This window comes from Pteropus medius, unplaced genomic scaffold (genome assembly GCF_902729225.1).
Source record: "Pteropus medius unplaced genomic scaffold, Ma_sr-lr_union100, whole genome shotgun sequence".
Taxonomy (NCBI): Eukaryota; Metazoa; Chordata; class Mammalia; order Chiroptera; family Pteropodidae; genus Pteropus; species Pteropus medius.
This window is the reverse complement of record NW_024354502.1, coordinates 21,757,387-21,780,053: the sequence shown is the minus strand read 5'-3', so window position 1 is coordinate 21,780,053 and position 22,667 is coordinate 21,757,387. Positions and strand designations below refer to the sequence as shown.

The 22,667-nt window shown below is 36.0% G+C and overlaps 1 protein-coding gene and 1 pseudogene across 9 annotated transcripts in view; one reads left to right on the top strand and one right to left on the bottom strand.

Annotated features, from left to right (window-relative positions):
* VPS13B (vacuolar protein sorting 13 homolog B) overlaps positions 1-22,667 on the top strand; it is a 685,469-nt gene that overhangs the window by 578,262 nt on the left and 84,540 nt on the right. For all 9 annotated transcript variants that reach the window (XM_039853834.1, XM_039853836.1, XM_039853835.1 and 6 more), the window contains 3 exons: positions 4,917-5,113; positions 19,131-19,312; positions 20,922-21,271. In XM_039853834.1, coding sequence (XP_039709768.1) covers positions 4,917-5,113; positions 19,131-19,312; positions 20,922-21,271 — 729 coding nt within the window. The remainder of the gene's footprint in view (positions 1-4,916; positions 5,114-19,130; positions 19,313-20,921; positions 21,272-22,667) is intronic.
* On the bottom strand, positions 19,355-19,472 carry LOC120595854 (uncharacterized; annotated as a pseudogene).

The window sequence follows — 22,667 nt, the reverse complement described above, 5'->3', positions numbered from 1 at the left end:
CGTGGGTGGCTCATTGGTGCATCCAATTCAATTTGTCTAAAATGAACTCATAATCTTCCCTCCTCTATCCCACATATACCACAAACCTACTCTTCAGTGAGACAGATCAGTCTTACCCATCCCGGTAAATGACATCAGCATCCATACATTGGCCTGGGCTAAAAACTGGGAGTATTCTTGACACCTTCCTCTTCTCATATCGAAATCAGTCAACAAGTTTATATGTCCCAAGACTCTCTCACATACCACTCTACTGCCATCAACCACGTGCTAAGCTATATACATTTTTAGCTTAGATCATTACATTAGCCTCTTAATTGGTCTTTTCACATCCATGCTTAACCCTTTTTAATCCTAACACAGTAATTGATACACAGTACCAGAAGCTGTTAAAAACATAAACTGGCTGCATTAACTTCTTTGCTTCAAAGATATTCCATTGACATGAAGATAAAGTCTAAAATCCTTAATGTGGCCTAAAAACAATATAGTTTTTATCACCTATATTTCACCAATGAGGGAACTGAGGCTTAGAGTCATTAAATAAGTTGCTCAAGATCTCAGAGCAGTGATTTAAGTGGCAGGGCTATGATTTTATACCAGTAAGATTTTTTTATGATGGAAAAATAGGAAAATACAAAGATTATATCTCCGTGGTTTATAAATTTATGGCTCAATATATATTTGAATGGACAATTGACTAAAATTACCTTTAAGATGCTAATCGTACTCAGTGTTATTAGCTTTTCTTTTGAAATTTTGAAGACAAATATTCTTATAATGGGAAAAGAGGTTAATATGAGACTTTTGCAAATGCACTTATAGGCGTACAAGTAAAAATTTTTCAACAGAAGTTTCATTTGGCGTGAATTTATTAATTCTCTTTTATTAACCAAGGAAAATAGAGTGTATAAAGGAAAATCCTGACAAACACATAACTGGCATATTTTGAGACATATTTCTTTAGTAGTTTTCTATTGTTTTTTTAATTTTCAGAGTAGCCTGGAATGTTCCAGTTGAAGTATGTAACCACAGAGCCTTCCTCACACAGAGTTGTGAACTAAATAAAGTTTTTTCTTTGGTTTTCCTCCAAATCTCTCCTTTTGAATTCTCACAATCCCTCCTTCTCTAAGCACCAGTGTTGGTATAGTCCACTTTCATTGCCCTTAAACAGCCTAATGGCTTCCCACAGTGGCTCCTAACATGAATTGCCTTATATAATGTACCTATTCCAACCATCGCCTTGTATATCAAAACTTTCTAGGACTCTTTCCTTAAGGCCCGACTTTGCTTTCCATATGACAGCTAATTTTCATAAGCTATTGTATATTAATTTTAATGGAGAACTTATAGAGACAAAACCAGCAACAAGTATTTTTTTCAGTTTCCTGTGTGACCTCACTACCAAAATGATGACTTTAAACTTTACATTCTATTACTTGTTTTTAAAAATAGGTACATTAAATATGCTTTTTAAAACTCATTTGCCTTCTTCCACTGAGATTCTTATATTCTTATACATATGTCTTACCCCACTTCTCACATCTTATCCACATCTAGCTATGGGTGCCCTAAGCTAAAATGACTAGCGGTCACTGGCAGACCAGAAAGGAGATAAGCAAGTCATAGGCAACATGAAGGGGCACATTTTAATAGATGTACAGCAGAAAAGTGTGTTGTACTGTGATTACAATGATTCCTAAACATCCAGGTTCAAGGTTTATTATTTTCTTCCAAGTCCAATCCATTGTTAAGAAATCTAACAAACAAGACTCTTAATTATAACCTACCTAAATCAGATAATACCACCCACGCTTCAGAAGTGTTCTTTGAGCATGAGAAGGGTAAATAATTAGTAGCTAATGTTTCTTAGCTTTTACTATGTGGCATTAAATGAGATACTTTGTCTCATTTAATCCTCACACCAATTCATGAGAGTAGTTCTGTAATTATCTCCTTTTTAGAAATATCAAAATGGATGTTAAAAATTAATTTACCCAAGATTGCAGAGGTAATGGATCTAGAATTTGAATCCCATTAGGTCTGACTCTAAAGTTCATACTTTTATCTTCTGTACTTCTTTGTGGAGAATTTTTAATGTGTCAGAAAATGGGCTGAATCACCCAGTACATGATTCACCCATTCATTCATTCATGAATTATTCATTCATTCCTTCAGCAGTCCTTTTTGAACATTCACTTCATAGTCTTTGCCAGGTGCTGTGAAAATCCAAAGCTTAGCCAATTGGGAATCATTCCCTCAAGGATGTGTCTACCAGGGAAGATGTCATGTATAGAAATAACTGTAACATGAGGTATACAGTGATAAGAGCCATGAAGCAGATTCTCATTTTAAAAAACTATTGGAGTTCAGAAAAGGGAGAAGATTTTTCATCTGGAGGTGAAAAGGCTAAAAGAAGGTGGTATTTTATTTGAATCTTGATAGATAGAAAGGATTTAAACATGAGACAATGAGAAACCAGGGAGTCTTGTGGGTATTTTAGCCTGAGACAGTATATAGGAACAAAGACCCAGAGAGGGGAAAGTTAAATAAAATGTGTCATAGGAAGGAAGAAAAGAGAGAATTTCAGAAAATGGGGCCTAAAAGTAGACTATAGATACGTTACTTGTCCTTGTCACTGACCAGAACATACGCCGTTAGCCTCTTATGCATAGCCATTCTGTTCTCGTTTCTTCCATCTAGCATCTCTCCACACATGATGCTCAAGTTCCTATTTAACAAAAAGAAACTTTGTTATAGGTGGAGGGTAAAAGTTATTTCATTAAAAGATTAAGAATCATTTAATAGGAAAGAAGGTTAAGGAGAAATGTATTCATTCGGGAAGCTTTTATTAAGATACTATATGTCCCAAAACCTGTTAGATGATATGAGTATTTTTTTAAATAACGTGCTGTTTTTTTCCTCAAGGATCTCAGTGTCAACTAAAGGAGACAAAGATGTAAATAAGGAATGCAAAGTATAATGAGTTCTATGATAGAGGAGTATATTAGATATAGAAGTAACATAAGAGAAACAGTGATCAGTTCTGGGGATGGTAATTAAGGGAATATTTCCAAAAGAAGAAACACATCTGATCCGTCTTTTTTTTTTTTTTTTTTTTTTTTTAAGACAAATGGGATCAACCCACATGTTCTATTTTAAAACTTAATTTTTTTAAGTTAGAAATATATCTTGGATGTCTGTTGTGTTAGTATACATAGATATTCCTTATTCGTTTTAGTGGTTATAATCCACTGATTACATGTTATGTTGAGAGTAACTTCAAGCTATTATGATATGTATTTAATAGATCTACATATCATAATTAATCCCCTATTGATGGGTATTTGTTTCCAATTTCTCACTAATACACACAGTACTGAAGTAAATATACACACACGCATTGGTATCTTTGTAAAACAAATTCTTAGATTTATACTTCCAAGCATGTAATAGATATTACCAAATTACCCTCGAAAATGTTGGGTAGAAATGCTTTTTCCCATACCTCTACAGGAATGGGAAGTTTCAGTCTTTTAAAACTGCCTGAATAATAAATAAAAATACGTTATTGTTTTAATTTAATTTTCTTTAAGTACTAGTGAAGTTGAATATCTTTTCATGCTGACGGGCTGGTTATATTTTTTTCTGTGAACTAATTGCTATCAGAGTCTGGGAGTTTTACCTGTGCAAGCTTATAAATTTGCCTGTCACTGTTTGACGGATCCTGGCAGGAGACATAGATTCTTGGGTCAGAAACAAGGACCATTGTTGCTTATGGCATTGACAGCAGCACGAGCATCATGTTTGCACTGGTTTCTCTTGCCCCCAAGTCCAAAGACGGTGATTGCAGTGGAGCCCCCAGGTGGATTCTGTGCATGGACTAGATATGTGACACAACCAAGGAATGTGGAGCTTGTCAAATCCACCTCTTTTAAAACGAGTCTGCTCTGTCCTGGAGAGAGAGTGCCTCATCCCTCAAGATTTCTCTCTGCAAACACAACCTGAGAAATGGCCCCAGTTAACAGCTTCCAGAGCTTTCTATCCTTTGCATGCCTAGTAAGAACATGCAGGGACATTCAAGGCCCTGGCCTATTGCTTCTTCCAATAATTGCCTTTGCTTATTTTTCTATGTTCTTACTACTTATCATTTTCTCATTGATCTATAAGAGCTCTCTGCTGTCACAACAATTATTCCTATATCTGTCATTGACTTACCTTTCTTATTCTAGTTCATTTTTTAAAATTGGTTTTATCAGTTGTAGTGTGGTTTATTTTTACATCCATGAGTTTCATGAGTTTCATGTCATACATGGAAAAAAAGGATGCCAAAAAAATCAACTGATTTTTTTCTCTTTTACTTTTGATTGTTAGCCTTTAACATTTCGATCCTTTTGGAATTTCATTTCATACAGAAATGATGTAGGGACCCACTTTGGTTTTACCAAATGGCTAGCCAGTTGTTGCAACCTCATCTCCCATCTTTTCCCTACTTGTTTGAGATGGCACCTTCATTACATATTAATATTTATCTGTACTTACATCTTATACTATTTTTATTCTATTCTTTCATTTATTTGTATATTACTACTCCAACCTTATCTTTTAATTACTATAGCTTTATAATACACTTAATGCCTGGTAGAATTTTTTCCCCATTTTCTCTTTTATTTAAAAACTTTCTTGGCTGTTTTCACATATTATTTTTTGAATGTGTCACTTAAAATAAAATAGGTAAACCAGATGAATAGAAAATATTCATTCTAGAGAAACTCTAAACTACTGTCTTTTACAGCCTTATCTCTTTTTTAAAGTCTTACTAATGTGATTTTTATGAAGGTTTAGTTCGCATTTCAACAAATATGGAAGCATAGCCTCTATTTGCAATCCCTAAAATCTTCTTTATTTTAATATAGATTCCTTGTAGTTTGGAATACTGGGATGAACTCCAGAAGACTTTTGTCACATTTCAAGAATTTTATCTATCCGAAAGCAAAGTTTGTGAACTGCAGTTGCCAGATATCAATCTTGTGAATGACCAGAAGAAACTGGTATCCTCAGATCTTTGGAGAATTGTCTTGAACGGCAGTCAAAATGGAGCTGATGACCAAAGGTAACTAAGTGAAAAATGAAATAATGACATTAAACTAGGAAGCAGTTGTCAAATTATCTAGTGACCCTCACTTAGCTGTATCTCAGCTCTCTAGTAGCTGCATCTGTCTGAACTACAGATGAGAACCAGGAAGCAAGATAGAAGTTGATGCTTCAAAGTCTGTATACTAAAAGTCCTGTTTTACTCATAACACGGTCAGTAAGCCCTTATTAAGAATCTCTTCCTTAAATGTAAAAAGAAAAAGTACAAAAAAACTACAAAAAAAATCTAGTCATTCTGAACCAAAAAATATAAAGGGAAAAGAGCCATACACACCTCAGTAGACTCTTAATTATACAGTAATCAATATATGTAATGATAACCCTGGGGCATTGAAAGAAAACCTAAATAAATTGAATTGTCTCCTTCTAAAAAGATAAATTTTAGAAATAGTTCCTTTTTAAGTGGTTCGAAAAAATAACTTTAAAAGACAATCTTCTAGACATAAGAAAAACTTGACCAAACAAAATAACTCATGCCCAAAGGATTTCAGATAGCCAGAGCTTTATCCAGCTCTAGAATCTGTTTGGACATAATGAGACTCTAGAGTTGTAGACTCCAGGTATTCCAGATCATGTCCCCAGAACTTCCTGTGTCACACCTCCTTCAGGAAGGGCTAGGTTGTCCCCGTTTCCAGTGTTTGCCTTCTTAATACATCCAATAAATTAAAGTAGAGAAAAAATGGTTTCAGCAACTTGTTTTTCAGCACTTTCTGTCCATGTGTTCATAAAAGAAAAAAGAGAGACTACATCACATCAGTCGAACAGTTGATTCGCAGGGCCTATGACCATCTTGCTGTCCGTCACTTTCAGTATTCTACCTTCCAGTTCTCCTGGTGAATTGGCTTTAGCATTATCTTATTCCTTTTATGTAATCCCGCCTTTTTTACCCCCAAACAACATCTGACACTAACAGAAAGGAAAAAGAATCCACCATCCCAACTCCCTGCAAATTAACCGTTTTCTCTTTTCTATGTTACCTTTATTTTTGCCCATTACTGTATGTCTTTACAAGATTATAATTGTAGCATACTATTTGGTATTCTGATTTCTACTTTATATTATATATAGCTTTTTTAAAAATAATAATGTATGTTTATTGAAGCGCATTTGGGAAATAAAGAAAATAACACCATGCATAATCATATCACCATGAGATAACCTCTATTAACATTTTAATCAATGGCCTCACAGTCTTTTTCATTGGTTACTTTGTATGCTTAATAATAATATGTTTTATACTTTATATATTTTATTTCTAGGTCATTTGGGCTCTTCAAAAATAATTATCTTCCTAGTATGTTACTTAGTAATATAAAATTAGTGACAGTGTATTAGGGGAGTGGGATCTTGATTTTATCTGTGTAATGCAGCAATAAAAAGAACACCCATCCTGTGAGAAGTTAGCAGATAGATAAAAAGATTGCCTAATCTAAGTATAAGTTACCTAGTCAGAAACCAGGAAGCCTCAGAAAATAGAGCTTGGGTAATGAGATTGATTTTTAAAAATCTAAGTCTCATTAATAGCATCAAGTTAGAAATCACTTCTTGATTCTAATTACAAAAGAATGCATTTTCATTATTGAAAGAAGTATTTTAGACAAGGTTAATCCCTCTGAATCTGAAACATTCATAAAAATTACTTTTGTGGTAAGCTTAGCACTACAGAATGTGGAAACTTTAAGGAATGAAAATGTATGCAGACAATCAAATTCAGGCAATTTTCACCAAGCTTTTGGCATTATAAGCACAGATCTTTTGTCCTCACGTGGGATTTTTCAATTTGCCTAATATTTCACAATTGATCTTTAAGTTGTTTGAAATTAACCGTTTTTCAGGTAGAAGTTGATGTTAATGAATTAAATTTAAAGAGTTGGTTTTAAAGTCAACATAATTAAATGCTATTAAGACATTTTTCAAAATGGACATTAAATTTCATTTAGTTTCTAGAAATAAAACATCAGTGCTTTGATAATATGTCAACATTTCATGCAGAAAGAAATTGCTACAGTTGGGGCTAGTATATTCTGTCACAAATTATCAAGAACGGGACAAAAACTTGTCACTTTTATCATTAGAGTTTGTCTTATCTTAAGTAGTATTTTCATTGGTTTGAGAAGGATGTGCATCAGACTGTTGTACATTCCTGGAAGAAAGTTCATAAAAATACTCCCATGAAACTTAATTTTTTTTTTAAAGCATTTTATCCACGTGTGTCATAAAGTTGCAGGAATGTAGGCCGCTCAGTGGTAATCACTGTATGTGTGTAAATAGAAGCACTAGTTAGTGGAGAATTTCATGTTAGAAGATTTGGGTTTAAGGCCTGGCTCCATCACCAATGACCTATATGACCTTGAGAAACTAACATCTAATTCCTAAGTTGAGGCCTTAAGTACTGAATGGGAGCTCACCAGCCCGAGAGGTGGCCGGTAGCCTTCAACAAAGGACTAGAGACAAAAGATTCAATCTCTTAAGTCCTATGCTGTTTATCCTATACGGATATATTATATTTAATTCAATCACCGTATTTGTATCTTTTCACCATCTTTAATGGTTTACTTGATCATATGAAAATGAATGATTGGTAATAATTTTTTTTCTTTTTTTATCTTTAATTAAGTTTATTGGGGTAACATTGGTTAATACAATTATATAATTTTCAGGTGTACATTATCATTTGACATCTGTATATTCTGTTGTATGTTTACCACCCAAAGGCCAGTTTCCTTCAGCTACCATATATTTGATCTCCTTTACCCACTCACTCTCTCCCTAAACCCTGTATCTGACCCCCTTTACCCCGTCTACCTCCCCCTTCTCCACCCCTACCCTCTGGTAACAACTAGTCTATATTCCATGTCCATGAGTCTCTGTTTGTTTGTCCTGCTCATTTGTTGTTTTTAGGTTTATATCCCACATATAAGTGATATCATGTGATTTTCAACTTTTTCTGTCTGACTTATTTCGCTTAGCATGATTATCTTGAGTTCCATCCATGGTGTCACAAATGGCAGTATTTCATCTCTTCTTAGGGCTGAGTAATATTACATCGTATATACGTACCACAGCTTCTTTAGTCAGTCATCTGTCGTCGGACATTTCGGTTGCTTCCATGTCCTGGCTACTGTGAATAATGCTGCTATGAACATCGGTGCGCAAATATCTTTTCAGATATGGGTTTTCACGTCTTTAGGGTAAATACCCAGTAGAGGGATTTACCCTATAAATATAAATATGAATATAAATATAAATATAAATATAAATATAAATATAAATATAAATGTAAATATAAATATGAATATAAATATAAATATAAATATAAATATAAATATAAATATAAATATAAATATAAATATGGGCTTATTTCTGGACTCTCAATTCTGTTCTACTGGTGCGTGTGTCTGTTTTGCTTCCAATACCATACCATTTTGATTACTGTCACTTTGTAGTATAATTTGAAGTCAGGCAGAGTGATGCCTCCAGCCTCCTTTTTTCTCAGGATCCTTTGGCAATTTGGGGTGTTTTGTGCTTCTATACAAATCTGATGATTTTTTGTTCTATTTCTTTAAAAAATGCCAATGAGATTTTGTTGGGGATTGCATTAAATCTGTATAATGCTTTAGGTAATATGGTCATTTTAACTATGTTGATTCTTCCAAGAACGTGGAATAGCTTCCATTTCTTTGTATCTTCTTCAATTTCCTTTAATAGGGTCTTATAGTTTTCATTATATAGATCTTTCACTTGTTTTGTTTGATTTATTCCTAGGTACTTTATTCTTTTTGTTGCAATTGCAAAAGGAATTTTTTTTTCCACTTCTTTTTCTGACGCTTCATTATTCGAGTATAGGAAAGCTATGGATTTTTGAACGTCGATTTTCTATCTAGAGATTTTACTGTATTTCCTTATTGTTTCTAGGAGTGTTCTTGTGTAGTCTTTAGGGTTTTCTGTATAGAGAATCATGTCATCCGCAAATACTGACAGTTTGACTTCTTTGTTTCCTCTTTGGATGCCTTTTATATCTTCCTCTTGTCTGATTGCACTCGCTAGGACCTCCAATGTTATATTGAATAACAGTGGCGATAGTGGACAGCCTTGTCTTGTTCCTGATCTTAGAGAGAAGGTTTTTAGTTTTTCAGCATTAAGTACAATGTTGGCTGAGGGTTTGTCATAGATGGCCTTTATTATGTTAAGGTACTTTCCTTCTATACCTATTTTGTTAAGTGTTTTGATCATAAATGGATGCTTTATCTTGTCGAAGGCTTTTTCTACATCTACTGATATAATCATATGATTCTTATACTTTAATTTGTTTATGTGGTGTATCACATTCATCGATTTGCATATGTTGAACCATTCTTTTGCCTTTGGGATGAAGCCTATTTGATTGTGGTGTATAATCTTTTTAATATATTGCTGTATTTGGTTCACTAGTATTTTATTTAGAATTTTCGAATCTGTGTTCATGAGATATTGGTCTGTAGTTTTCTTTTTTTTTTGTATTATCTTTACCAGATTTTGGTATCAGGGTAATATTGGCTTCATAAAATGAGTTGAGAAGTATTGCCTCCCCTTTGATTTTTTGGAAGAGTTTGAAGAGAATAGGCATTAAATCTTCTTTGAAAGTTTGGTAGAATTCACTGGTGAAGCCCTCTGGTCCTGGACTTTTACTTTTTGGTAGGTTTTTGATGATCGTTTCAATTTCCATACTGCTGATTGGTCTATTTAGATTTTCCAGTTCTTCTTGATTCAGTCTAGGAAGGTTGTATCTTTCTAAGTACTGGTCCATTTCTTCTAGGTTATTAAATTTGGTGTTATATACTTTTCCATAGTATTCTTGTATGATCCTTTGTATTTCTGCAATGTCAGTCATAATTTCCTCTCTTTCATCCCTGATTTTGTTTATTTGTATCCTTTCTCTTTGTTCTTTAGTGAGTCTAGCCAGAGGGTTGTCAATTTTATTAACCTTCTCAAAGAACCAGCTCTTTGTTGCACTTTTTTTTTTTTTTTTTTGCTTGTTTTCAATTTCATTTATTTCTGCTCCAATTTTGATTATTTCTTTCCTTCGGCTGACTTTAGGCTTCATTTGTTCTTCCTTTTCTGGTTTTTTAAGATGAAATGTTAGATTGTTTATTTGGACTCGTTCTGTTTTTGGAGATAGGCCTGTAATGATATGAACTTTCCTCTTATGACCACTTTTGCCATGTCTCAAATGTTTTGATATGTTGTACTGTCATTATCATTCGATTCTTTGTATCTCTTGAGCTCTCTTTTTATTTTTTCTCTGACCTATTTATTCTTCAGTAGCATGTTGTTTAAACTCCATGTATTTGTGGTTCTTCCTGCTTTCTTTTTACAGTGATCTCTAGTTTCAAAGCATTATGATCAGAGAATATGGTTGGCATGATTTCAACCCTCTTATATTTGTTGAGGCTATCTCTGTGTCTTAGTATGTGGTCAATTCTTGAGAATATTCATGTGCACTAGACAAGAATGTATAAGCAACCGTTTTGGAATGGAAGGCTCTGTAAATGTTAATTATGTCCAGTTGGTCTAATGTGTCATTTAAGGATGTTATTTTCTTATTGATTTTCTGTTTGGATGATCTGTCCATATCTGACAGCGGGGTGTTTAGGTCCCTCTCTATGATAGTGTTGTGGTGTTTCTCCCTTTAGTTCTGTTAGTAATTGCTTTATATATTTCAGGGCTCCCTGATAGAGAGCGTAGATATTAATAAGTGTTATGTCTTCTTGGTGCTTGATTCCCTTTATCATTATGAAGTATCCCTCAGTATCTTTCTTTACCTTTTTGATTTTGAAGTCTACTTTTTCTAATATTAGTACCGCTACTCCCGCTTTTCTCTGAATGCCATTTGCTTGAAATATCATTCTCTGCTCTTTTACTCTGAGTCTATATTTGTCTTTGGAGCTGAGATCCATTTCCTGAAGGCAGCACATGGTTGGGTTTTGTTTTTTGATCCATTCTGCAACTCTGTGCCTTTTTATTGGTGAGTTCAGTACATTTACATTTAGGGCGGTTATTGAAATATGAGATTTTCTTATAGCCATTTTATGTTTTGCTTTCTGGTAGCTCGGTGTTTCCATTGCTTCCTTGTCCTTGTGCTTCTGTTTCTTTATTTTGGTTGGCTTTGTGGGTTTTGCCTCTGGTCCTTCTTATTTTATGGTATATACAACAGTTCTGAATCTTTGGTGTACGGTTACCATTATGAATATGTAAAGGATAGTATGTGTGTGTGTGTGTGTGTATATAATATATTATATATACACATACATATATTATATATATGCATATACACATACAGTCGTTCATTTTCTTCTGCACATGCCTTATCTTCATTCCCCTTTGTGAATTTGGATCTTCGAATCCCCCTTTTTCCATCATTGTTATCTCAATTTGTTCCTATGTATGCTGAACGTTCATTACTATCTTGTTATAACAATTTGCTTCTTATTATTTAAGCTTATAATGCCCTGTTCTTAGTAAGGGTTGCACTCTGCTTTTATTTGCCCGATAGTGACTTTACTCCTAATTATGTATTTTTTCTTTTTGTCATATTGTTTTAGGTGAACTGACCTCTTTCAGTATTTCCCGTAGTACAGGCCTTGTAGTAGAGAATTCCCTCAATTTTTGTATGTCTGGAAAAGTCTTAATTTCTCCTCCATATCTAAAGGATACATTATTATATACATTAGCTGGATACATTATTCTTGGCTGGTAGTTCCTTTCACTTAATAGTTTAAATACTTGATTCCATTCCTTTCTGGCTTATAAGATTTGTGCTGAGAAATCCGAGGATAATCTAATGGGTTTACCTTTATATGTTTCTGGTTTTTTCTCCATGGCTACCTTGAGAATTCTCTTTATCATTGATTTTTTTTTTTATTTTTGATAATTTTGAATAATGTGTCTTGGTGAAGGCCTTTTTGGGTTGACATAATTTGGTGATCTGTTAACTTCTTGAATTCCAAGCTCCAGCTCATCCCTTAGATTTGGGAAATTCTCATCAACTCTTTGTCTGAAAATGCTTTCTAATCCCTGTTCCTTTTCCTCACCTTCGATAATGCCTATTATTCTTTTGTTTCCTCTCCTGATGGTATCAGCTAGTTCTTGAATTTCTCTTTCATTATTTTTCATTCTTCAGTTTCTCTCTCCTTCTTCTGATTTAGTTCTAGATTTCTGTCTTCAATATCACTGATTCTTTCCTCCATTTGGTCGACTCTCTTTCTCAAGCTTGCTATTTTATTTTTCAACTCTTGCACTGTATTTTTCATTTCCAGAAGTTCTATTTGGTTCTTTAGAGGGTTTCTATCTCCTTGCCCTGCTCATCTAGTTGTTTTTTCAATTCCTGAAATTGTTGATTTGAGTATTTTTAGATCTCATTGAGTTTTTTTCAGAAGTACCACCTGAATTCTCTGTCATTTAAGTCGCATATTTCTCTGTAAGCTTATTTCTGGAGATTTTTCTCTTTCTTTCTGAGATGCCTTGTCACCTTGGTTGTTCATGGTGTTTAATGGACTGTTTCTCCACCTGGGCATTAATGGAAGTGTATTCTGCTGTTTTTCCAGGAAAATTTATTATATAAAGGTCTCTCTTTAGCCTGTTTCAAAGAAGGCACTTTTCTTTTGGTTTCCAGTAGTTGCCGTCTAAGCCTCTTGGATCCCTGCTTTATATAAAGTCTTAATAACACTTTTTAAAATTTTCTTATAGATATTTAATCATGCTCACTACCCTCATTTTCACTCCCTGTCAGTGTTGACAACAGTCTCGTCAGGGTTTGCTCAGATTCCCCTGTGGGTGGCTCCACAGTGATGGGTCTTGGAGGGTATGGGAGGAGGGGCCCTTTGGGTTGGGGGTTGGGGACTGTGCTCAGCCTCGGTTTTGCAGTCATGGCTGGCAAAAATCAGCTATTGTTCCTCTGCGGTCCCATCCTGCTTCTCTGCCTTCTGTTCTGATGACTGAGCCCTGCAGTCATCGGGCCGCGGAGAGCTCACAGCTATCCCAGGCAAGGCTGTTCAGGGAACTAGCAGCAGGAGCTCGCTGCTCCTTCTCCCCTCCCTCTCCTTCTGCAGGGAACTCCTGCGGCTGTGAGAGGCAGCTTCTTTGTTATTCCCAGTCCACCACCCAACACCCGGGGTTCTGACCTGTGGTAGCTATTATGCCCAGATCCCACATTCAGATGTGCTGGTGTGCAGTTTGGGTGCGATTTTTTTGAGTTTTAGATGTTCAGCTTATTCTTGTTTCAAGGGAAGAGATCTGGGGACGTCTCTCACTCTACCATGTTTTCAAAGATCCATAATTATGTTTTTCGAAGTTAGCATATGAAGTAGAGTAACCTCGAGCTTAGTTTCCACAGTAGCATTGACCTTTGGAGACTTCTGTTTGCTGTGCACTGGACTGGAGGCAGGGCATACAACCTTTAAGCCCCGACCAGATATCCATTTCAGTTGTTTACCGTTAATCTCATCATGTGTGTATTTGCCCACACATCCATTGCCGAAGTCTAAATAAACTCACTTTATCACTTAGGTCCTGACAAGAAACAGATGGCACATTCAAACTGGGTGATAGAATGTGAAGGACTTATTTACAAAAGTGTGGTCAGGGTTAAGGGATGGGCTAGGGACTCTCGGGAACCCTCCCATTCTTAGGCCTGAAAGAGTCAGGTGATAGAGCCATTACCAGAACTAACTCTGAGCAGGTGTTTGCAGCTGCTTTGGGTAGAGACACTGCAGTGCATGGAGATGTGGCCAAGGAGGAATTAGGAGGATACAGCCCTCAGACGACTCTTCTCCCACTTCCTAATCTCCTCTGGGCACCTCCCACTGGCTGGACCCAAGGACTAGCCAAAGGACAAAGCAGCTTGTCAGTATAGTACAGGTGCAAAGGAGAAGATAGGGAAGGGTAGAAAGTGGATCTAGAGAGCAAACAGAACAGAGCCAGCAAGCACACACTCTTGAATTTACAGTTTCTTACCCAGTGACTGGCCCTAGGAGGCGAAAAAGGGAAATGCAGTGGGGGACCCAGCTCTCAGGCTTTGGGCCACCCTGCCTGTTCCCTGGGTTAAATATGAGGCAGCTGTCTTCTGATGGACCAGGGCAGCTCTCCACTTTGTTTCCCCCTCTTACCCTCACCTCAGATGGCTACCTCCAGAAATACGTGGTATATAAAGTCGCACAAAATACAGGCAATTATCAGGCAGCACAAGAGTAACTGTGCAGCTCTTGATACGTATGTTCACTTATCCTTATTGCAAGTTGTTTGATGGTAATGCTAAACTCTGTTCACCTGTGACAAGTCTTTGGTGGTTCGTTGTCCATGTCGCATGGTCATTTTCTCACGGTGAAACGTGAGAGCAGATTGCTTACAAGGACTTTTTATCCCCAACCCTACACCCGCAAAAGAGGAAGGCATCCCAGGAAGAGAAGTGGCTTAGGGTGTGTGGCTCTTCTTTAATCAATGAAAATTGAAACTCTGGTGAGATACTTTCATCTTTGGATGTGCCAAAAAAAAAAAATTATTTTACTCCCTAAGATCCCATAAAAGAAGTACTGTCCACTCATATTTAGTATTCCGCGTGTGTGTGTGTGCATGTGTCGTGTCGCGTGCGTCGTGTGTGTGTGTGTGTGTGTGTGTGTGTGTGTGAGAGAGAGAAGATGTTTTTCATTTCCCAAAGACTTGATTCTTGTGTGTATAGACAGTGGATGGAGAAATCTGAGAAAGAGTGTTGGGATGGTCAAGTCCCCGGACATTTTTTTCTCTCCACTGGTTGAAATTTCTTCTACCAGAAGGTGACTATGGCCTCCAGACATTGTTCTCTTCTATTTGGTTACCAGGATTTGCACTTTTAGATGTACGTAAATTTGTTGGGTGCCATTTTTAAAAATCTTTTGCCTTTCATAAACCATTCAGATATATATCTTGACATTTGGAACTGCTTTGTCAACTATGTTTCTAGTCATATAATGTTATAATCCAGGATTTATCCAGAAAATTCTTTCCTAGGGCTAAATGTGTTCCTCCCTTCTTTCCCTTAGGCAGAAGGAATGCTTGTATTTTACTCAAGTATCTTTTGGAAGCCTTTTACTATTTCCTTTACTTGGTAATTGAACTGCATGTAACAACCCTTCCAGGGACTTAGTCCTTTGCCAGGTAGTCCTTCTCCCTATCCACATTCCCCCAAGTACTCAGCGTTCCTTGGCTCTCGTCTAAAGTTCTAGGCTAATGGTATTCATGAAGACTCTTTCATGATGCTTATTCTCTGAACCTTGGGAAATTTCTCTCTCTCTCTCTCTCTCTCTCTTTCCTTCCCTCTCCCTCTCTCCTTCCCCCCCCTCCCCACCCCACACTTTTTTTTTTATAGTCAGATAGAAAGGAGTCCTTTATGTGAGGGCCCGTTTAAGCCTGTTTTTTAATCCACAGATTACAACCCATTAGTGGGTTATGAAATCAATTGAGCAGGTTGCAGTCAAAATTTTTTAATTAAATAGAAAACAGAAGTGTGAAAAGGACAGATATTGTATAATTACACTTATGTGAGATATCAAGAATAGTCAAATTTATAGAGACAAAGTAGAATGGTGTTTGCCAGGGATTGAGGAAGAGGGGAATGGGGAATTATTGTTTAATGGGTATGGAGTTTCATTTTGGGAAGATAGAAAAATTCTAGGGATGGATTGCATTGCTACTTGCACAATGGTGTGAATGTACCTAATGTCACTGAACTGTGTAGTTTAAATGGTTAAAATAGTAATTTTTATGTTATGTTTATTTTACTACACTTTAAAAAATATCAGAATGTGTTGTATTTTCCTCCTATTCCCTCCTCCATTTTAATGTGTACTAGGTTACAAATAAAAATGTATTTCTTATTTTGGGTTATAGCTAGAACATTTTTTAAATGACAGTTCTAAGAGGTAGTGAGAACATGGTGCCACAGGCTCGTACATCCTCCCTTGTCTTCTCTCAACCACGCATTACTCTCCCAGGATGGACGGAGCAGTGTTTTTGCAGTAGCCAGGAGAGAGCTCAGGTGAACCAGTGTTTGAGAGACAATGCCACGCTGAGATGAATGTCAGTGTGATATTGTGAGATCTCTCTTAGGAGCTAAAGGTGATCAACCACCAACAGTTAATGTTAAACTGAGGAACCAGTATGGTCCCCTGTTTGCCTGCCAGAAAAGAAGGGGTGGGTTTTTTCTATTATAGAGTGCTAGACATTATGCTAAACATTTTGTATGCAGTTATTTCATTTAATACTTAAAACGTGGGTCCAATTACTATACTCACTTTACAAATGAGAAAACTGAGATTTATCCAGATGAAATAACTTGCCCAAGGTTACAAATATAAGTGATAGTAGTGTAAGCATTTTCATCTAAGTTCTCTCGCTTCGGTCATTCTCTTCTTAATCTCGATGCTATTATTATGCTATATTATAAAGCTCTTATTCCCACAGAGGGGTCCAGAGAAGAGCTCGAGCCTTCATCAGTGGAGTCAGATCATTGATGGGTACCTGCAGTGCTAAAGGGGTTCACCCTGGGTGATGTCCAAGGGTGAATCTTAGAAGATTATGCCTGAGTCCCCACAGTGCCTCTGGATCAGACAGGATCTGGGCTTACTAAAACACTCGTTTAAAGAATTGACACCCCTCTATAGGTCACCTAGGAGAGCTGATAAGTAACCCTTTGGCTACAATGAAGGTATGAATATGTAAAACTCCTGCCATACTTTCCACCGTTTAGAATATTTCCACTGTTCTAAAATTGGAGTTTCCATTAGGAACATATTGATATTTGAACTAACTACTTAAGTAGAACTAACTAGGATCTTGAATTCTATGTTTTATTATTTGGGTGATCTTCTGGGAGCCATTTCTACTTCCTTCTCTGTTTCTGATTATTACATATCTCATAAGTTAAATTTTTCTTTTTGATATCTGTGTCAGATCAAGGATCAGTGTACTGAACTTTGTAAGAAAATTACACAGATGCAGCTGTTATAAGTGTGCCTAGCAGGGTCATTACTCTCATATTTATGACAATTAAGGGCTTTTACACTTAGATCTTTGTGATACTTTTGTAAAAGGTAGACATGTATATGCTGTTTTTATAATATATAATGATCAAATTCAGTATCAAAAAACTATAATTTTTTTGATTCAGAATATAGTTAAAGAATATTTAGATTATACCATATTAATTTTGTGTTTAAGAAACTTTCATTTTGATATGACTCAAATTTTCAAATAAAAGTCTAAATTTTTAAATATAGATTAACCTAGGAACCATTTTAGTCGAGATTTCAAGATTATATGAGATAGTACTGAACATTAGAGTATGTTAGTTAAGAGTTACTGTGTGTACCTAAAATATCTCTTTTAACCATTGATTTGTGAATTTAATTTCAGAAAAGTAAATAATTAGTTTGTTATAAATAAAGATTGTGTGTGGCACATACTCATAATGTTTTAGCAACTTTTTTCAACATGTTATGGTATCTGCTACCCTCGAGTGTGAAAAATTGTAGTTGGCAAGAAAAAATGCCTCAGATAAACCTCACATTATGTACTCACTGTTTCTCATAGATCTCTTGCCTGAATAGAAAGTTAAGAATACACTTGGCTGCTTTTTGCACGTAGCATTTATTCAATAACACAGGACCCCAGAGTTTGTGTTTTATTTGTGTGCAATAGAGATTTACTCACACTGCAGTAAATACCACCATGTAACTGTAAATCCTTGAAGTTAAACACTCAGTAAGCATGTTGGAATGCTCTCAGCTTTATTTTCACCAGGCTTTTCACAGTCTCTTTCAAAACTCAGGTGAAGATTCACACTGAAAATTTCACAATTTACCCCACAGCGTTCTGTGTTTCTCGTACATTTCCACACTGGGAGCACTTTGACTTTCCTGTTCCTGAGAGGTGGTTCTGTTTCATAATGTTTCTAAGTGTCCACGTATTTCATATCACCAGTTAGACTATGAGTTCTTTGAAAACCAAGGATTTATTTCTTTAGTTTTTCCTATCGTAGTTCTCCGTAAGATACTGTAAATCATAGTATTTCTTCTCTAGGCTCCACATGCATTTGGGAGTCAGGCTACCATAAATGCAGGCAGATTTTAGATTTGGAAAGAAGATGGAAGGTGGTAAGGGGGAATAGGGCGGCATCAATTTAGTATTCATAATTACCAGGACGCACCTTGCTCCACCCCCCATCCCCGCTCTCGTGCCTCTGCTAGCTAGCACTGAGACAAGGCCCCTAGGCAGTATGTTTCCCATGCACACCAGCAGCCACCATGTACAATCAATCATCTTCCCTCCTACAGCTGCCTTCATTATTCCTTTTCATCAAATTTTACTTGTATAAAATGGTGTTAAGAGGATGGAAGTGAAGAGACGACCGATGCAGTGTAATTGTCCATGGCACCTCAGTTCTTCTGGACATGGTCATAACTTTTATGGCACAGTATCCGTTGCATTGAACTAGGTGTTCAATAAAGAGTGTTGACTAATTCATATGGAAATGTGGATGTGAACAATCTGGAGAGGTAAAAAAAAAAAAAAAGTGAAACATTTATGGTGACACTGAAAGTATTGGTTTTTTTGAATACCAGAGTCATACTCTGAATTCTGTTGATTTTAAACTAATATAAGAACAAATTTTCTGTAAGTTATGAGAGATAAGGATGGAAGAAAACAGGATGGCAGGTAAGTCAGCATGGCCTGGGGTTTGAGGAATGCTTTGAAACTTTTCTGCTAATAACTTAAGGAATAATCAACATGAACTTAATTTTAAAAAACAACTAGTGTATGTGAGTAAATACAAAAGATTTGATGATAGCATGTTGACTATAGGATTATAGGTGCAAGCTTAAAAAACCCTCATAGAAAGACATTTCACTTATATGATATTGGGAAATGTAGGTTATTGAACTTCTTTCATTACTTATTTCCCATAGCTCTGCAAGTGAATCTGGTTCTCAAAGCACTTGTGACCAGCTTGTAACTCCAACAGCCCTGGCTGCCTGTACCAGAGTCGACTCCTGTTTTACTCCATGGTTTGTCCCATCTCTTTGCATTTCCTTCCAATTTACCCACCTGGAGTTCCATCTTTGTCATCACCTGGATCAATTAGGCACAGGTAGGTACTCTTTTTTATTTTCTTTCTTTTTTTTTTTTTTCACGCCCACAGCACCTGGTCTTCCTAGGTGTCTCCCATCCAAGTACTAACCAAGTCCGACCCTGCTTAGCTTCCAAGATCAGCCGGGATCAGGCGTGTTCAGGGTAGCATGACCGTAGGGCACAGGTACTCTTTACTTTAGCATCAGAATAACAATATTCACTTAATACTTACTTTTTGTCTTGAGTGTTCTGGAGACACAATTCATCAATTTTTACCCAGATAATTAATTTTCAGGAAGTAAAAAGGCTTGCAGGGATTTCCAGTCTGTGTACTACAATGTTAGCAACGATTTAGAATGCTGTGATTGCTAATCACTTCTTCCCCACAGTTTCTTCTCTGCTGACCACCACTCACATGGCAGTGGGTATTTTTAGAAGTGGTATTCATTTCCCCTAACAGAGAGCACTGGCAAAGTTATTCTGAAGTTGATTTCATATCACAGATATACCCCTTACTTTTAAACTATCTTATGGACCTATTACACATGTTACCAACTATATTGAACTGACATGATTTTGCATGCTACCTAACGAGACTTTTCAAGGAAGTTACAAAAATTGCAGGTTTTACTTTATTCCAATTATGATCGTTTTGAAAGAGGTACATCTGGTTTTGTTCTACATCCTGAGCTATTACATTAATGGCAAATGGATTCTAAAAGTACTTGATATTACTCGAATTCAAAAACGTGAATACCTTCTACAGAAGATGGGAAAATTCTTCAATAATTTAAAGGACAAGTATTTTTACAAGTTGGTAGAAGATTAAATTTTCCCACACCCCCAAAAGTGGCCTTTTATAAGTTTGCTAATGTTACATGAATAATTATTTCTTAAAGTCTATACCAAACCTTTTCTAGTTAATACATTTTGATTCAGGTATAGGTTTTCAACCTACATGTAATGGAAAATGGAAAAAAGCAGATTAAAACAAAATACAGCTGCTGTTAAACATCTTGCCTTTTCAGCAAAAATGGAATTTAATGTGATTTTTTTTAACTCTCTGTGAGTCATGTTTTTGTTTTTGAGATTTGGTTGATAGATACAGAACACTTCTAAAAAGCTCTCCTTAACATTGGGAATGCAGTCTGCAGTAATGCAATGGCTGTGTGTAGAGCCAGAGGGGTGATAGAGTAATTGAGGGGATCATTTCATAAACTATACAAATGTCTAAGCAAAGCAATGTACTGTATACTTGAAACTAAGAATAAAATAAAATAAAATGCTTTGAAAAGAAGAGAGAAAAGAAAACTCTCCTTAGATATTTACCTCCTTTTCATTTTATTTGTCCTCTATGATCAGATTTTGTCTGTGAAAGTGAATGTAACCTTTGGACAATATATACTATATATATGTGAGAGACCTGCTGATGGAACAAGCCAGTTTTATTTGCAAATACAAAATGATAATTCAAATATTGTAATATCTTCAAGAAAATGTTAACATTTATTAAACAGTAAATACAGAATTTACTAATCAAAAAGTGAATAATTTAAATGTTATCTTTTTATTTCCATAAAACATTGACTCATCTCAGTTGCTGTTTTTCTTGTTTGTTTTCCCAACAGCTCCACCGCGATACCTACAGCCATTTGTTTCTGATAAAAATGTGCCGTCTGAACTAGAATACATGATCATTTCCTTCAAAGAACCACACATGTATCTTCGACAGTGGAACAATAGTTCTGTCTGTCAGGAGATCCAGTTCTCAGCTCAAGCAGACTGTAAACTTCTAGAGTGCAGAAATGTTACAATGCAAAGCATGGTGAAACCTTTCGGCATCTTTGGGCAGATTGCGGTTTCCAGCGATGCCGTAGAAAAGCTGCTTGACTGCACCATCATAGTTGATTCTATATTTGTAAACTTTGGGCACCACGCAGTTCATTCTCTAAACACCGCAATACAAGCTTGGCAACAGGTATGCTCATTCTAGAAGTTTGTCCACATGTGACTTTTTCACTAGGCACTCTGTGTTATCACTTCTAGCATAAACCAAAATGTGAGAGAATGAAGAATTTGATGGGCTCCATAATATTTGGGGCCTTCTCTGTTTTGGCAAAGTGACACATGTTATTTTTAAAAACTTTAGAGAATATGGGTTCTCTACACATGCATCAGAGATCATGCCCACATTTTTGTGACTAATGTACCACATCTGTGTGGAAAGTAACATATTCCCAGAAATTTTTTCCAAGTATTCTGGCTTTAGTTTGCCAAAGCTTCAACTTAGCTATGTATCAAATCGTCGAAGCATCCATTGCAGAAATGAAGAACCTGTGTGAGCCTTTCTGATAATAAGCGTTCCATCTTTTCGAAGAAAAAAGCAGTGAGAAGAAATATGTGAGCACAAGATAGCCTTAGTCTTTCTTCTACTGTCATGCTGCCATTTTGAATCCCTGAAAAGCACTTGATAATGGACTTTCTTAATCAGTTAAAGATTCTTGATGGATAATTTTTCACTTTTTTCTCTTGTCAGAAGTTAGTCGCATTGAAAAAGGGATGAAGTATAAGTCTGTGCTGAATAGCATATTTAAAATAGGGAACCTGTCCGTATCTACTAGCAAGAAAATAATTTAACAGAATGTTTGAATGATAATGTGCTCAGCGATTTAGAACAAATCACTTCTGCTTCCCTTACTGATTCTCAGTATAATACTGTATTTCAGTATAATACTGTGTTGCTGTTTAAGCTGAGGCATTTCCCCTCATGCATTTGGGCGGAGCTGGCTCCGCAAGAGTAACGGTGCTTCCTCCTGCACTGACCCCACACAGGGACAGGAGCAGTGAGGGGGGAGGGGATCGAGTTCTCTAACTTAAGAATTTTTATGGGAATAAACTTTTCTTTATATGCATGAAGACCTATACAAGACTAAGGAATTAATTACCTAACATGGCACTACAATAGCAAAGGGAAAGAAGATAACACATCTGTTTTATATTTTAAAATTCTTTTTTAAGGGCATTCCATGGTTTTCTCGTTGCAGAAGACATGCGTAAAATAAGAGCTAGTGTGATCTAAATCTTTGCAGCTGGTTCGAATAGTGATGTGAAAAAAACCTCCATGGCTCCAATTTCTGTTTTTTGTCATATTTTGAACAATGCATTTAATAAAAAACAAACCTAGAAAATATAAAAGAGTCATTGATAGAGCATTTAAACCCAGGATATTTTCGTCTTGGTATCAGGGCCATTGTAAGAGGACTCATGTGTAGCAACTACTGCAACATGGCCTTCAGAAATATCAGTTTCCTCCCAGGGTAAAAATATTCTCTTAGACACAGCTATACATATAAATACAATATAGTGCATAAATA